At 45.7% G+C, this 18,032-nt stretch overlaps 1 protein-coding gene across 4 annotated transcripts in view; it reads left to right on the top strand.

The window, feature by feature from the left end:
* Window positions 1–13,108: 13,108 nt before the first annotated feature.
* The window catches only part of Luc7l3 (LUC7 like 3 pre-mRNA splicing factor), a 40,707-nt gene continuing 35,783 nt past the window's right edge, over window positions 13,109–18,032 (top strand). For all 4 annotated transcript variants that reach the window (XM_004655613.2, XM_045158869.1, XM_004655614.3 and 1 more), the window contains exon 1: window positions 13,109–13,371. In XM_004655613.2, the coding sequence (XP_004655670.1) occupies window positions 13,273–13,371 (99 nt within the window). In that variant the 5' untranslated portion in view covers window positions 13,109–13,272. The remainder of the gene's footprint in view (window positions 13,372–18,032) is intronic.

The following is an 18,032-nucleotide window of genomic DNA, read 5'->3' as shown; positions in this document are numbered from 1 at the left end:
CTCCTACCTCTGCCTCCCAAATACTGGGACTGAAGGCCTGCCGGCCAGTCCTTGGGACTATTCAGCTAGAACATTTCTTTCTTTTTTTTTTTTTAAAGTTTTTTTTTTAATTTTTAATTTATTTATTTGAGAGCGACAGACACAGAGAGAAAGACAGATAGAGGAAGAGAGAGAATGGGCGTGCCAGGGCTTCCAGCCTCTGCAAACGAACTCCAGACGCGTGCGCCCCCTTGTGCATCTGGCTAACGTGGGACCTGGGGAACCGAGCCTCGAACCGGGGTCCTTAGGCTTCACAGGCAAGCGCTTAACCGCTAAGCCATCTCTCCAGCCCAAGAACATTTATTTCAAATGTTTTGTTTTACCTCTAATCTTTCTAGACAGAGATTTTTTTTTTCTTTTTTGTTCTAACTTGGCTTTCAGGAAAAACATTAACATTGTGTTTACAGTTTATAAACTGTAATTTGCTGGGCATGGTGGCACAGCCTTTAATACCAACACTTGGGAGGCAGAGGTAGGAGGATCTCCGTGAGTTCCAGGCCACTCTGAGACTACATGGTGAATTCCAGGGCAGCCTGAGCTACAGTGAGACCCTGCCTCAAGAAGCCAAATAAATAAATAGATAAGCTGTAATTCATTACATCTTATAAATCATAATTATTTCTTCATGAAAGCCATGCAAGGAAAGAAGACCATGACCAAAGGGGCGTTAGTACAGGTTCTGAGGGTAGAGTTAGGCTGTGTTTATATACAGTGATGTGCTGGACTGCTTGCTTCATCTATCTAATGAGGCTCAGAGCCTCAGTTGGCACTGTTTTACTACCCAGTGGGAGAAAAAGAAAGTAACTGTTTTGCTGAACCCAGGTGTCTGGAAGAGATCCTGATGTGGCAGTGGCACTGGATAGAATTTTGCCCAAGAGGTGAGAGGATTAAGGAAAATGCCCTGGGGAGTCAGAGAGGAAGGATTGAACAAAGAGAGGAGATGAAATAGGAAAGGACAAATTTAGGCATAGATGTTTCCATCTCCCAGGGCTGCCAAGAGCTGCACAGCAAGCATTTGACTTGCTACAGTTTAAGAAAAACCATTATCTGTTTATTATGATTCAGTAATTTACACAATAAACACTGCACACCAGGCAGTGCTGAATATAAACACTTACAGTGACCTCCCTGGCAAATTGAAACTCTGCTTGAGCTTACATTTTTGTTACCTCAATTTAAAGTTCACTTCTCAGATCCAGCATGACACTCTATCTAAAGCTGATGTGCATAGCATTGGAATTGGGTCCTTAACACAATTTGAGTGACATGGAAGGAAATCGCCCCCCCCACACACTTTTTTTTTAAAGGTAGGGTCTGGCTCTCTAGCTCAGGCTGACCTGGAACTCACTATGTGGTCTCGGGTGGCCACAAACTCACAGTGATCCTCCTACCTCTGTCTCCCAAATTCTGGGATTAAAGGTGTGCACCACCATGCCCAGCTAGCCCTCATTTTAAAAGAAAAAGAAAAGCAGTTAAAAAAATTTAGTAGTAGGGCTGGAGAGATGGCTTAGCCTTTAAGCGCTTGCCTGTGAAACCTAAGGACAAGGGTTGGGGGCTCCATCCCCCAGGAACCAGGTAAGCCAGATGCACAAGGGGGTGCAGGCATCTGGAGTTCGTTTGCAGTGGCTGGCAGCCCTGATGCGCCCATTCTCCCTCTCTCTCTCTCTGTCTGCCTCTTTCTCTTTCTGTCTGTCGCTCTCAAATAAATAAATAAAAATGAACAATTAAAAAAAAAAATTTAGTAGTGAGCCGGGTGTGGTGGTGCATGCCTTTAATCCCAGCACTTATGAGACAGAGGTAGGAGGATAACTTTATAAGGCCAGCCTGAAACTATATAGTGAATTCCAAGTCAGCCTGGGCTAGAGTGAGATCATACCTTTAAAACAAACAGGGCTTGGAGAGATGGCTTAGTGGTTAAGCACTTGCCTGTGACGCCTAAGGAGCCTGGTTCAAGGCTCCATTCCCCAGGACCCAGGTTAGCCAGATGCACAAGGGGGCACACCCATCTGGAGTTCGTTTGCAGCAGCTGGAGGCCCCGGTGCGCCCATTCTCTCTCTTTATCTGCTTCTCTCTCTCTCTCTGTCACTCTCAAGTAAATTAAAATAAACAAAAAATTTTTAAAAAACAGGGCTGGAGAGATGGCTTAGTGGTTAAGTGCTTGCCTGTGAAGTCTAAGGACCCCGGGTTGAGGCTGAATTCCCCAGGTCCCACGGTAGCCAGATGCACAAGGGGGCGCACGCGTCTGGAGTTCGTTTGCAGTGGCTGGAAGCCCTGGCGCGCCCATTCTCTCTCTCTCCCTCTATCTATCTTTCTCTCTGTGTCTGTTGCTCTCAAATAAATAAATAAAAAATGAACAAAAAATATTTTAAAAAAACAGAAAAAAAATATTTAAAAAAAATTTTTTTAAAAACAAACAAACAAAATTAGTAGTGAGACTGGGGAAATGGCTCAGTGGTTAAAGGTCCTTATTTGTAAAGCATGGTGATCAGGGTTCAATTCCCAAGCCACCCATGTAAGTATCTATTATTAGTTTGCAGCAGCAAGAGGCCCTGGTGCACCCATACACACAGGCACACACAAATAATAAAATGTTTTTAAAAATAGGGGCTGACATTCTACATGTAGTTCAATGTGAGAGAGAGATACCACCAGTGAAGATACTCAACAGTGGACACTGCAAGCCTTAAAATTGGCCAGCCAGGCCAAATAAGCCAATGGTGCAATAATGGCACGTCTGTCATGGTGGAAACCAACTGCCCTCCAATTGGACTGGAGGCCTGCTCCATTGGGGGGAACACATCCCTGATACTGAAAACTTAAAACAGGGGTCATCATGAGCCCTAGGGGTGTAACATCTGCTGATGTCTGGATAAGTGTATATACTATGCTTATCAAACCATCCAGTAAGCACTTCTCTTAATATTTATACCCTTATATTAACGCTACTCTCACTTTGGGTAGAGAATCTTCTCTTTTCAGATGGCAGTGACCTTGGGATGACTCAGAAGGTATCATAGTGTTGGAAAGAAGTGACTGGAGTACTGAGTAACATCTCAATCACACCTTCCAAGGGTCTAATGCAGAAGAGGTGGCGGAAAGAATGTAAGAGCCAAAGGAAGGGTAGGACTCCTTACAACATGCTCCTCCAGACATAAAATGGCCTGCATATCCATGACCTCACCGTGCCTGACACTACCTACACAAGACCATCATAAGAGGAGGAAAAGATCATGACATCAAAATAAAAGAGAGACTGATTGAGATGGGGAGGGATTATGATGGAGAATGGAATTTCAAAGGGGAAAGTGGGGGGGGAGGGTATAATCATGGGATATTTTTTATAATCATGGAAAATGTTAATAAAAATTGAGAAAAAAAAATTAGGGGCTGACATGAGTTCAAGGTCATCCTGAGACTACATAGTGAGTTCCAGCCTTGGCGAGTGTGAAACCCTACCTTGAAACCCACCCCCCAAAATAAATAAATAAAAGTGGATTTACTTTAAAAACAAATTAGGGGCTGAAGAGATCACTTAGCAGTTAAGATGCTTGCCTGCAAAGCCTAAGGACCCAGGTTTGATTTGCCAGCACCCACATAAAGCCAGATATACAATGTGGCACATGTGTCTGAACTTTGTTTGCCAGGCATGGCAGCACACACCCTTTAATCCCAGAACCTGGGGAGGCAGAAGTAGGAGAAACACCTAAAGTTTGAGGCCACACTGAGAATATAGCGAATTCCAGGTCAGCCTGGGCTACATTGAGACACTACCGTAAAAAAATATGTATTTATTTGAAACTGTGTTGTGTGTTCTGGGGTGTGTGTGTGTGTGTGTGTGTGTGTGTGTAGGGATCTCTTGCCTGTGCAAAGGAACTCTCGACCCATGTGCTACTTTGCATCCAGCTTTACATGGGTACTGGGGAATTGAACCCAGGTCTTTAACTGTTGAGCCATCTTCCCAGCCTCAATCTTCTGTTTATTAATCCTTGAATAAACTCCAAAACTTTCAGGCCTGGGACTGGAGCTCAGTAGCAAAGCCATCCTTGTTTGAGACTCTATTCAATCCATAGCACAAAACAAGTAGAAAATGCTACCCCCCCCAAAACCAATCTGTAATCTTGGATATAACTAAATGGATCCTTCCATCTGCTCCATTATTCATTTGGTCATACTTTGTTTTTCTCTAGGGAATTACCTAACTCACTGGGTAGATGGGTGGGCACTGTTTATCAGGCATTGTCTTTTTCACCGAGGATGCTACTGTGAATACAAATCAGTCCCCGACTTCAAAAAACACGTTGTCTAGCAGGGGGAACAAGCCAAGCAAGAATGCAACATGCACTACCTTAGTAGTTGTGGTATAACGGCAGAGTGCCTGAAAGCATGGAGCTGGAAGCCACACTGCCTGGCTTTGTGTGCCAGCTTTGACACTTGCAATCTTGGGTGAGTTACTCTACCTTCCTGTGCTCCATGAAGTAGGAGGGATGGTAGCTCTGCTTTGCAGCATTTTTCTGTGGACCGACGGTGTGAAGTGCGGCAACCAGGAGCACTCACTGGAGTGCAGGTACGGTGCACTGAGCTGAAGTCGTGGAAGAACTGACGCAATAGGAAGAAGTGGTTAGGAGACAAGGGTAATAGCTTTATTTCTTTCTTTTTTTTTTAAGTATATTTAATTAATTTATTTATTTGCAAGAAAGAGGAAGACAGAGAGAGAGAATGGGTGCACCAGGGCCTCCAGCCACTGCAAACACATTCCAGAGGCAAGTGCCCCCTTATACATCTGGCTTACATGGGTCCTGGAGAGTTGAACCAGCATCCTTTGGCTTTGCAGGCAAGTGCCTTAACCGCTAAGCCATCTCTCCAACCCCCACCCCTTATTTTTGAGGTAGGGTCTCACTCAAGGCCAGGCTGACCTGCAATTCACTATGTCATCTCAGGGTGGCCTTGAACTCATGGCGATCCTCCTACCTCTTTCACCGAAGTGTTGGGATTAAAGGTGTGTGACACCACGTCCAGCTTCATTTCTTTATTTATTTCCAAGAAGAGAAAGAGAGAGAGAATGAATGAGAATGGGCAAGCCAAGGCTTCTAGCTGCTGTAAACAAACTCCAGATACACTTTGTGTATCTGGCTTTATGTGGGTACTGAGTAATCAAACCTGGGCCATCAGCCTTTGCAGACAAGTATCATAACTGCTGAGCCACCTCTCCAGCTCAATAGCTGGATTTCTGACTGATTTTTTATTTTTCTTTTTTGGCTTTGGTTTTTCAAGGTAAGGTCTTGCTCTAGCCCAGGCTGACATGGAATTCACTATGTAATCTCAGGGTGTCCTCGAATTTATGGCAATCCTCCTACCTCTGCCTCTAGAGTGCTGGAATTAAAGGCATGTGCCACCATGCCTGACCTTTTTTTTTTAATGTGTGAGAGAAAACCTGCGTGTATGCATGTGAGAGAGTATGAATTGATATACCAGGGTCCCTAGCAACTGCAACCGAACTCCAGACACGTGCGCTACCTTGTGCACATGTGTGACCTTGTGTGCATGTGTGACCTTGTGCAGCTGGTTTATGTGGGTTCTTGGGAGTCGAACCTGGGTGCTTAGGCTTCACAGGCAAGCACCTTAACTGCCAAGCCCTCTCTCCAGCCCTGACTTGATTTTCTGATTGCATAGTGGTGGTGTAGTGGTTTGGATCATATGTCCCCCTATAAGCTCTAGTAGCAATTTGGGAGGTAGAGCCTGGCTGGAGAAAGTGTGTTGCTGGGGGTGGATTTTGAGGTTTATCAGCCCCCAGTTTGGTCAGTGCTGGTTGGCTCACTCTCCTGCTGCTGTTGTCCATCTGATATTGGCAAAGAGGTGATGTGCAGCCTCTGTTCTATTATCTTTTTTCCCTGCCATCATGGTGCTTCCCCTGGAGACGATAAGCCAAAAAAAAGGGGGGTTGGAGAGATGGCTTAGTGGCTAAGCCCTTGCCTGTGAAGCCTAATGACCCTGGTTCAAGGCTTGATTCCCCAGCGCCCAGGTAAGCCAGATGCACAAGGTAGCACATGCATGTGGAGTTCATTTGCGGTGGCTGGAGGCCGTGGCACACCCATTCTCTCCCTCCACGCCTCTCTGCCTCTTTGTCTGTCTCTCTCAAATAAATAAATAAAAATAAACAAACATTAAAAACAAAGTTTCCTCCCATCAGCTGCTTTGGGTTGGGTGCTTTGTTACAACAAGTAGGTAACTACAACATCTGTTTACTGAAATTGGGACAAAGGATGAAGAAGTTTGAAGCTCAGACTGGTCCAGTCATGAATTCACTTTTCTGTGTGTGGGGGTTGGGCCTGGGACATAGTGGAGTCTTCCTCTGTAGTCTAGGCTAGCCTAGAATTTACGCAGCCTGTTTACCTCAAACTTATAGCAATCCTATTGCCTCAGCCTTCCCAATGCTGGCATTATAGGTACAAGCCACCATGCCTGGCATGAATTGACTTTGGAATCTTCTATTTGTAATTTGAAGCAGGGTCTCATTCTAGCCCAAGCTGATGTGGAACTCACTTTGTACTCCAGGCTGGCCTTGAACTCATTGAGATCCTCCAACTTCAGCCTTTTGGTTGCTGGGATAATAGGCATGAGCCAGTACATCCAGCTTGCTTGCTTGCCTTCCTGCTTTCTTTCTTTCTTGCCGGAGGTAGGGTTTCACTCTAGCCCAGGCTGACCTAGAATTCACTATGTAGTCTCAAGGTGGCCTCAAACTCATGGTGATCCTCCTACCTCTGCCTCCTAAACGCTGAGATTAAAGACATGCACCACCATACTGTTCACCCTGTTTTTGTTTTTTTTTTTCTTTTTTCTGTTTGTTTGTTTTCAAGGTAGGGTTTTACTCTAGTCCAGGCTGACCTGGAATTCACTATGTAGTCTCAGGATGGCCTTGAACTCACAGCAATACTCCTACCTCTGCCTCCTGAGTGCTGGGATTAAAGGTGGATGCCACCACTCCTGCCCGGCACCACTTTTCTTTTGAATCGGTTGAACTGAGCTGTCAGACGACCTTCATTCATTTCTTAATCTTTACTTGTTTACTTTTGTGCTGAGGATGGAACCCAGGGCCTCACGCATGCTAGGCTAGTGCTCTACAGTGAGCTCTACCCTTAGTCATTTTCTTCCCTGGCTTTCACTGACATGAAGATATCCAGTGAAGGGAGTGCACATGGATACTAAATTCAGAAGGACACGGGGGAGGGGGGGCCGGGGTAGGGATTTGGCAGTAGTCAGCAAAACGTGCTAGTTATGGGAACAGAAGCAAGAGCCCCAAGAGCCTGTGAGTGCTGAAGAAAGACAGCCAGGTAGAACTCTAAGAAACTGGGCATTCTAATTGACTGACAGGAGAGAAAGCCTCAAAGGAACCCGAGGAATAGCTGGAAAGGTGGGAGGAAAAGCAAAGGAGTGTGAGGGCTTGGTGATAATGAGTGACTCACAGCTCAAGTGCAGGAGAATGGTGAGAAAGGACTGAAGTCAAATGAGTTTAATATTAAAGCGATTGCTGGTGACCTTGGAGTGGAATGTTGCAGTGGAGTGGTACAGATGGCAGCTACAACAAAATAACAAAATCCTATAAATTATGTGGCTTATGAAAAACGGAAATTAAGCCAGGTGTGGTGGCACACACCTTTAATCCCAGCACTGGCGAGGCAGAGTTAGGAGGATCACCGTGAGTTGGAGGCCACCCTGAGATTGCATAGTGAATTCCAGGTCAGCCTGGGCTAGAGTGAGACCCTACCTTGAAAAAAAAAAAAAAAAAAAAAAAAAGAAAGAAAGAAAGAAAGCACAAAATTTGAGCTAGTTAAAGGTACTTACTTACAAAACCTGAAGGACTGGGTTCTGTTCCTAGGTATCTATGTAAAGCCAGATTCACAAAGTGGCACATGTGTCTGGAGTTCATTTGCAGTGGCAACAGGCCTTGATATGGCCATCCTCTCACTCTCATTCTTTCTCTCTTTTTTTCCCTTTCTCTCTCTCTCTCTCTCTCTCTTTTCTTTTCTTTTTTTTTTTTTTTTTTTGAAGTAGGGTCTCACTTTAGCCCAGGCTGATCTGGAATTCACTAAGGAGTCTCAGGGTGGCCTCGAACTCACGGCAATCCTCCCACCTCTGCCTCCCAAGTGCTGGGATTAAAAGTGTATGCCACCACCCCTGGTGTTCAAACTTTCATTCTAAAGGAAGAGACCTGTTTGCAATATGGTGTGACAAACCCCCAGCTGGATAAAAATGGTTAAAGTGAAATGGTGGCACAGAGAAGAGAGCCATCTATTGAGTGTGGCAGGTGGAAGACAAAGGTTCAGGTTGACTGGCTGGAGCTAAATAAGATTGGGGAGGAGGTGCTGGGGTGGGAGAAGTCTGGAGTGTAGGAACAGATGGAGTTAGAGAAGCCAGTCAGAACCTGGGCTCTCTAGTGGTGCTGGAACCTCAAAGATAATGGGAAGCCACGGAAAGGGTTTGGGCAATGAAGATACATGTCTAGATTTATATTTAGAAAGATGGCTAATGGGGTAACATGCTTATAATTTCTACACTGTCAGAAGACCTGTAGTAACTGTGGCTTCCTTTCTGTAATATTTCCTTGGGGTGCTGGAGGTGTGGCTCAGTGGTAGACAGCTTGCCTCCTGTGCATAAGGCTCTGGGTTCAACTCTTAGCACAGAAAAGAGCCAGGTATGGTGGCACATGACTTTAATACTAGGCAGAAGCAGGAGGATTGCTGTGAGTTTGAGGACAGCCCAAGACTACATAGTGAATTCCAGGTCAGCATGGGCTAGAGAGAGACCCTACCTAGAAACAAAAACAAGAACAAAACAAACAAAAAAAGATTATTTGTAGACTGGGCTCTTTGGTTTGTTAATAATGGTTACATTTGCTTCTGGAACCTGGAGGCCCAGGAGTCAAATATAGGTGACTATGGTGCTTGTTAAATTAATGATTAAAAGCCAGGCATGGTGACGTATGCCTTTAATCCTAGCACTAGGGAGGCAGAGGTAGGAGGATTGCCTAGAGTTCGAGGCCACCCTGAGACTACATAGTGAATTCCATCCAGGTCAGCTTGGGCTAGAGGGAGACCCTACCTCAAAAAAAAAAAAAATAATAATAATGATTAAAGAATGATTTTTTTTTTCTTGCTTGTTTGTTTTTTCGAGGTAGGGTCTCCCTGTAGCCCATGCTGATCTAGAATTCACTAGGTAGTCTCAGGGTGGCCTGGAATTCAGGGAGATCTTTCTCTTACCTCTGCCTCCCAAGTGCTGGGATTAAAGGTGTGTGCCACCACACCTGGCAAGAACGAATTTCTTATGTACAGTGGTAAAGCAAGCTGGATTAGATTCTAGGAAAAGTAGAGTTGTAGATTAAAACTTGCCTAACTGGGCTGGAGAGATGGCTTAGCGGTTAAGTGCTTGCCTGTGAAGCCTAAGGACCCCGGTTCGAGGCTCGGCTCCCCAGGTCCCACGTTAGCCAGATGCACAAGGGGGCGCACGCGTCTGGAGTTCGCTTGCAGAGGCTGGAAGCCCTGGCGCGCCCATTCTCTCTCTCTCCCTCTATCTGTCTTTCTGTGTCTGTCGCTCTCAAATAAATAAATAAAAAATTTAAAAAAATACATTAAAAAAAAAACTTGCCTAACATGGCCAGGCCAGAATCACTCCCCTTTGTAATCTAAATGCATTCAATATTTTCATTTAAGACTGAATTATAGTCTGGGTGTGGTGGTGCATGTCTTTAATTCTAGCACTTGGGAGACTGAGGTGTAAGGATTTCTGAATGTTTAAGGTCTGCCTGAGCTACAGAGTGAGTTCCAGGTCAGCCTGGAGACCTTACTTAAAACAAAAACAACAAAATAAATAAACAAACAAACAAACAGAAGACTGAATTGTAGTGATTGTTATAATTTTTTTCTCACATAGGTCAGGCTTTCCCAGTTTTATTCATCTGTTTGTATTCCCAGCCACTAATTCAGTTCCTTGCATCCAGCATCTACTCCATACACGTTTGTGGAATGGAAAATGGGGCCAGCGTGGTTGTGCATTCCTTTAACCCCAGCATTCGGGAGGCAGAGGTAGGAAGATCCCCGTGAATTCGAGGCCATCCTGAGACTACATAGTGAATTCCAGGTCAGCCTGGCTAGAGTGAAACCCTACCTTGTAAAACCAAAACTCTGGATTTTGTTTTACCTCTCTGCTTATTCCTCACATGTTTTGACTATTTGGCCCCAGCTGGTTACAATCTGGGAAAGTTGTGGAGCCTCTGGGAAGTGGAACCTGGTTGGAAGGGTTGTGTTATTGAGGGAAGACCTGGAGGTTTATTAATCCAGCCCACTGAGTGTTCAGAGCTAGCTCACAGGGAACTACTTCCTGTTGATGTGGAGATGTGACCCAGGCTTCCTGCTCAAGCCTGACACGCTTTCCCCACTATGAACAAACTTTTCTTTGAAACTATAAGCTCAAATAAAGTCATCCCTCCCATAAGCTGTTTCTGGTCAGGGGCTTTGTCCTAGCAGAGAAAAGTAACTGCTATAATGAGAGGGCGTCATACCCAGGACACTAGCTCTACATTGGTTTATTTATTTATTTAAAATATTTTTATTGGGCTAGAGAGAAGTCTTAGCACTGAAGGCCCTTGCTTGCAAAGCCAAAGTACCAAGGTTCAATTCCCCAGTACACATGTAAGACAGATGCACAAGGTGGCACACATGTGTCTGGAACTTGTTTGCAGTGGCTAGAGGCCCTGGTATACCCATTCTTTTTCTTTGCCTTGTTCTCTCTCTAAAATAAAATTAAAAATTATTTATTTGCAAGTAGAGAGATAGAAGAGAGACAGATAGGACGTGCATAACAGGGCCTTCAGCTGCATATGCCCCCTCTCCATCTGGCTTGTTTCTGTTTTTGTTTTTTTGAGGTAGAGTCTCACTCTAGCTCAGGTTGACCTGGAATTCACTATGTAGTCTCAGGGTGACCTTGAACTCATGGTAATCCTCCAACCTCTGCTTCCTGAGTCCTGGGATTAAAGGTGTGAGCCACCATACTTGACTAAAAAAATTTTTATTTTATTTATTTATTTTTAATTTTTATTTATTTATTTGAGAGCGACAGACACAGAGAGAAAGACAGATAGAGGGAGAGAGAGAGAATGGGCGCGCCAGGGCTTCCAGCCTCTGCAAACGAACTCCAGACGCGTGCGCCCCCTTGTGCATCTGGCTAACGTGGGACCTGGGGAACTGAGTCTCGAACCGGGGTCCTTAGGCTTCACAGGCAAGCGCTTAACCGCTAAGCCATCTCTCCAGCCCAAATTTTTATTTTATTAAAGGAGATTGTCAGTGGCCTTTGCTGCTACAAGTGAATGCCTATCTGACTTTATGTGGATGGCTAAGGAATTGAACCTGGGCTGGCAGGCTTTGCAAGCAAGCACTTTTACCCCAGCTCCTCTAGCTATATTCAAAATAATTACAATGAAAAAAAAATCACAATGGCTCAGGAAAGCTGCTAGGAGGTGTGTGTGTATGTCAGGGTTGGGGAATTGAATCCTGGTTGTCAGGCGTTGCAAGCAAGCTCCTTTAATCACTGGGCCACCTCTCCAGGAATAGTTTTTTTTTTTGTTTTTTTTTAATTTATTTTTTTGGTTACTTTTCCCAAGGTAGGGTTTAACTCTAGCCCAGGATGACCTGGAACTCACTTTGAAGTTTCAGATTTCATGCTGGCCTTGAACAATGATTCTCCTACCTCTGCCTTCCAAATGCTGGGATTAAAGATGTGCATCACCACACCTGGCATTTTTTTTTTTCCCTAGGTAAGGTCTCACATTCTCTCAGGTTTACCTAGAATTCACCATGTAGTCTCAGGGTGGCTGTGAACTTTTGGCAATCCTCCTCCCTCTGCCTCCAGAGTGCTGGGATTAAAGGCGTACATTATTTTTGAGAAAAAGAGAGCAACTGAGCATGGGTGTGCCAGTACCTCTTGTTACTGCAAATTAACTCCAGATGCATGTACCACTTTGTGTACTTTGAGAGATTCCTGGGGAATAGAACCCGAACAGGCAGATTTTGCAAGCAAGTGCAATCTTTAACAGCTGAGCCCCTAGTTTTTTTGGTTTTGTTTTGTGTTTTCGAGGTAGGGTCTCACTCTAACCCAGGCTGACCTTGAACTCACAGCAATCCTTCAACGTCTGCTTCCTGAGTTGCTTGGATTATGGGCGTGTGTCACCATGCCCGTTCCCTAGTTTTATTTTTTACTGAGACAAGATATTATATTTACTACTATTATATTTACCGTCAGCCTGGAATTGGCAGCAATCTTCCTGCCTCAGCTTCCCTAGTGCTGCTGGTCTTATGCCCAGCTAAACATAAAAATTTTTTTCAAGGTATGGTCTCCTCTAGCTCAGTCTGACCTGGAATTCATTATGGAGTCTCCTCCTACCTGGGAGCGCTGTGATTAAAGGCCTGCGCCACCACGCCCGTCTTGAAACTTTTTTTTTTTTTCCGAGGTAGGGTCTCACTCTGGCCCAGGCTGACCTGGAATCCAGTCTCAGGGTGGCCTTGAACTCACAGTGATCCACCTACCTCTGCCTCCCGAGTGTTGAAACAACTTTTAATTCCAGGATGGAAGGCATCAAGACTGAATCCTCGAACTCCACCTGCTGTGTCCCTTGACTTTCCCCCCTGTGAAGCTGTGGAAAGCGGACAAAGGCAGGTGGAGGAGGCAGTGCCCACAGAGACTAGGAAAATGGAGTCTCGGCCCGAACGCAGCCTGCGGACCCAGTTTCCTTCACCGGAACATGGCACCACTTAAGACAAAGGAGGGTTGTTTCTTCTCCATTTCGCGCGTGGCGTCGACGCATTCACAGACTCCCGCTTCCCAGTGAAAAAGCCCGGGAAGCTCCAGAGCCGCGGCGGTCAGACACGCAGGTTGGGGAGCGCAGCCAGGGGCGGGGCGGGATGGGCGGGGCGTGGGCGGGGCCTGCGGAGCCCCGCCCCTTGCTGCCGAAGCCCGGGCCTTGCCTGGCAGCGCCGGGGTCTTAGGCGTGTCTCGGAGGGCGGGCGGGCGCACGGCATGCTGGGTAGGCGGCCGAGCGGCGGCCATTTTGTCTTGTCGGCTCCTCTTCAGGAGAGAGGCTTTCGGGCTTGAGAGTGGGGCCGAGGGGGATCTTTGGCGATCGAGTCGCCGGTGTTTTGGTCGCTGGGGTGCCAGGGCTGGTGGGGACAGCCGCCCAAAGGAAGCACCATGATTTCGGCCGCGCAGTTGTTGGATGAGTTAATGGGCCGGGACCGAAACCTCGCCCCGGATGAGAAGCGCAGCAACGTGCGGTGGGACCACGAGAGCGTAAGTCCCGCGGGCCTGGGGCCGGTGCCCGGCGCCGTGGAGCGGGCTGGGCTGAGGGAGGGAGGCGCGGCGCGGCGCGGCGCGGGCCGGGCGTCAGACCCTGCGGGGACCCGGGAGGCGGGAGCCCGGAGGGAGGATTCCGCCCGGAACCGGGGTAGAGGGGTGGTTTGTTGTTGGGTGGAGGAAGTCCGGGGAGAGCACCGCGGTGAGGCCCGGAAACGCGGGAAAGGAAGGAGGGGCGCATTGTAGCGCGTCTAGCGGCGCTGGGTTTCTCCGCGGCGGGGAAGGACACACGCCTCCGTTATTTGGGTTCTGCCGTTGTATCTCAACGCTGGAGATTTCTGACCTTGTGTTCGTGGTAACACGTCGTGGCAGTGTCTTATTTTGGAATGGTTCCGTCTCGACCCTTCTTAGGTAAAAAGTAGAAATTTGACGTGAGTCACGACTTGGTGGGCATTATCGACATGATTTGCAAATACCGTTTGTTGGTAGTTGTGTCAAGCCTTCCCGGTGGGCGGTTGTCAAGTCTTCCTTTCACTCCTTCGAGCCTTCCACGAGAAGGGTGGATGTAACCCTAGCTTCACAGGTGAGACTTTGAAAGACCCACCCAAGGTCTCCCGGCAAGTAATTGGCGACGCTAAACCTAATTAATCCTCAAACTCTTGGTCACCAGTGTGTGAAGCTGGCTCTCTGCAATTATTGTGAATTATTTCAGATTTAAAAACCCTATTCTTGAACGTGTGGTGTAGTGTTTCAGATCTTCCCCGAAGAATAGACCTGTGACTTCATTTCACTTTGCAGTTACAAACAGTTTAAAAGCAGTTGTTAGCCCAAGTATGAGGAAATAGTTCAGCTGAGGCTTTTTTGTTGCTGTTTCTGAGACAGTCCCTCCTTGTAGGCCTGGGTGGCCTCGATTTTGTAGCCCTCCAGCCTCAGCCTCTTGAGTGCTGGGGTTGGATTTGCCACCACACTTGGCCAACCGATAGTTTTTCAGGAGTGCAAGTTGTTGTTCTTAATCATAGGCTTTGGGGAGAGTAAAATAGGATGGTAGATGAATCCTTTCCGTTAAAAATGTGTTCGGTTAAAGTTGTATCTGCTACCCGAATCCGACATTCTTAGAGTAGATTATATCAGGTAGGGTATTTGTGAAGTTTAGTCACATAGGTGATTGATTTGAAGATGTCAATCTGTTATGTGAATTTTTATATTATTCTCACCAATTGTCACCGTAGGAGTCTAAGTAATTTTTGTGGTTTTCCTGACCCTTTTTCCTTTATGGCATTTTAAAAAATTTAGTTTAATTTATTTATTTGTAAGCAGAAAGAGAGAGGGGGGAAGACAATGGGCACTTCAGTACCTCTAGCTATTGTAAATGAACTCCAGACTCATGTGCCCCTTTGTGCATCTGGCTTATGTGGGCACTGGGGAATCAAACCTGGGTCCTTTGGCTTCGCAGGTAAGCGCCTAAACCATTAAGCCATCTCTCCAGCCACTTTATGGCATTTTTGCTTTCTTTTTGAGGGGGTGGGCTTCAAGAAAAGGACTCACTGTAGCCCAGGCTGACCTGGAATTCACTATGTAATCTCAGGCTAGCTTCAAAGTCAGAACTCACAGGGATTTTCCTACCTTTGCTTCCCCAGTGTTGGAATTAAAGGTGTGTGCTACCAAACCTGGCTTAAGTTTTTAATTTTTTAAATTTTTATTAACATTTTCCATGATTATTAAAAAACATCCCATGGTAATTCCCTCCCCCCCACTTTCCCCTTTGAGATTCCATTCTCCATCATATTACCTCCCCTTAAATAATTTTTAAAAAGTAAATTTTATTTATTTGCAGTCAGAGAAGAGAGGCAGAGAATAGGCACGCCAGGGCCTCTAGCCACTGCAAATGAACTCCAGATGCATTTGCCCCTTATGCATCTGGCTGATGTTGGTCCTGGGGAATTGAACCTGGGTTCTTTGGCTTCGCAGGCAAATGCCTTAACTATGAAGTCATCTTTCCAGCCCACTCCCCATTTTATTTCAGAGAGAGGCAGAGAAAATGGGTGTGCCAGAGTCTCTAGCCACTGCAAAGGATCACCAGATGGCATGCACCACCTTGTGCATCTGACTTACATAGGTCCTGGGAAGTTGAACCTAGGTCCTTTGTCTTTGCGGGCAAGCACCTTAACCACTAAGCCATTCCTTCAGCCACTTATTTATTTATTTATTCAAGGTAGGGTCTCACTCTATCTATCTCAGGCTGACCTGGAATTAACTCTAGTCTCAGGGTGACCTCGAACTCCTGGAGATCCTCCTATTTCTGCCTCCCTAGTGCTAGGATTAAAGGTATGTGCCACCACGCCCAGCTTCAAGGTTTTTTTTTTTTTTTTTTAGTTTATTTTATTTTGAGAAAGAGAATGGGTGTATCAGGGCATCTAGTCACTGCAAAATCCAGACGCATGCAGCACCTTGTGCAGCTGGCTTACATGGGTACTGGGTCCTTAGGATTTGCAGGCAGTAGCCTTAACCACTAAGCTGTCTCTCCAGCCCCTAAACTTTTTTTGGTTTTTCCGAGGTAGGGTTTCACTCTAGCCCAGGTTGACCTGGAATTCACTGTCATCTCTGGGTGGCCTTGAGCTCAAAGCAATCCTCCTACCTGTGCTAGATATTCCATGTTTTCAATAAGTTGCATATTATTCTACTGGCATCTACTGGCATTTCAGCCTTCTGTGTGTGTGTGTGTGGGGGGGGTGAGTGGTCAAGACCAGATGCAAAGCCTGTGAACTTGATAGTGGGATTACTGTGGGGTGTAGTAAAGACAGAACCTCTTGGATTTTTTTTTTTTTTTTTTTAAGGTAGGATCTTGCTCTAGCTCAAACTGACCTGGACCTGGAATTCACTATGTGGTCTCAGGGTAGCCTTGAACTCTCAGGTATCCTCCTACCTCTGCCTGTCCCAAGTAGTGAGATTAAAGGTGGCCTGGCTTAGATTATTTATCTATTGAGCCAAAAACCACCACAATGTGAAAGCAAGCACACTTCAGGAGCTCCATGCTAAACTCAAGCACTTTGTATATCTTTAGACTGGAATTCCAAATCCACCCCACACTTTAGAGGCTGGACCCTGGGATACACCCACAGTAACACCTCTTCTAGCCAAAGTGGTTGCAGATCTAAATTACAAACTTTAATAATAAAATCCTGAATATATTGTCGGCTATCTATTCAAATCACCATACCATGTAAAGCACAGAGTGGCACATATGTCTGGAGTTTGTTTGCAGTATTTGGAGGCCCTGATGTGCCTGATCATATATTCATTCTCTTTATTTTTAAAATAGATATTTATTTATGTATAGAGAATGGGTGTGCCAGAGCCTCCAGCCACTACAAATGAACTCCAGACACGTGCACCAACCATGTGCATCTGGTTTACGTGGGTCGTAGGGAATCAAACCTAGGTCCTTAGGCTTCTCAGGCAAGCACCTTAACCCACTAATCCGTCTCTCCAGCCTCATATATTTCTTATTCTCTCTCTCTCTTTCTCTCCTTGCAGATAAATAATTTTTTAAAATGTTCTTTGCTGGCATGGTGACACACAACTGTAATCCCAGCACTAGGGAGGCAGTGAGTTTGAGTTTGAGGCCACCCTGAGACTGTGCAGTGAATTTAAGGTCAGCCTGGGCTAAAGCAAAGCCCTACTTTGAAAAACAAACACAAAAAATTGTTTACATGATTCCAGGGCTTGCATGAATATTAGTGGTAATAGTGGTTTATATCTTTATATGTATTAGAAATTGATTTTACCAGCTGGTCGTGGTGGCGCATGCCTTTAATCCCAGCACTCGGGAGGCAGGCGGATCGCCGTGAGTTTGAGGCCACCCTTAGACTTCATAGTGAATCCCAGGTCAGCCTGGGCTAGAGTGAGAACCTACCTTGAAAAAACAAAAACAAAAAAAAAAATTGATTTTACCATGTTAGTGTTTTTCTTGGGTTTAGACCCTTTAAAAATTAATATGAGGACTGGAGAAATAGCTTAGTGGTTAAGGTACATGCCCGCAAAGCCAAAGGACCCAGGTTTGATTCCCTAGGACTTACATAAGCCAGATGCACAAGGTGGTGTATGTGTCTAGAGTTTGGTTGCAGCTGCTGAAGGCCCTGGTGTGCCCATTCTCTCTCCCAGAAATAAAATATTTAAAAATTAGTATGAAAAAGTAAATACTTGCTATAAATATTAAAGTTTAATGGAAGTGAACAATGAATCTCTTTTTTCATTTTTTTCATTGCCAAATAATTTATTTTTTTAATTATCAGTAGATTATTTTTTTATTTTATTTCTATTTATTTATTTGAGTGACAGAGAGAAAGAGGTAGAGATAGAGGGAGGGAGGGAGAATGGGCGGGCCAGGCCCTCCAGCCACTGTAAATGAACTCCAGACGCATGCGCCCCCTTGTGCATCTGGCTAATGTGTGTCCTGGGGAGTCGAGCCTTGAACAGGGATCCTTAGGCTTCACAGGCAAGCACTTAACCGCTAAGCCATCTCTCCAACCCTCAAATAATTTCTAAATTGGCATGTTTCTGGAGTTCCCTCCCCCCCTCGAGGTAGGGTCTCATTCTAGCCCAGGCTGACCTGGAATTCACTGTGTAGTCTCAGGGTGGCCTTGAACTCAATGTGATCC

This window comes from Jaculus jaculus, chromosome 9 (assembly GCF_020740685.1).
Source record: "Jaculus jaculus isolate mJacJac1 chromosome 9, mJacJac1.mat.Y.cur, whole genome shotgun sequence".
NCBI classification, from domain to species: Eukaryota; Metazoa; Chordata; class Mammalia; order Rodentia; family Dipodidae; genus Jaculus; species Jaculus jaculus.
This window is presented reverse-complemented; position numbering and strand designations above follow the sequence as displayed.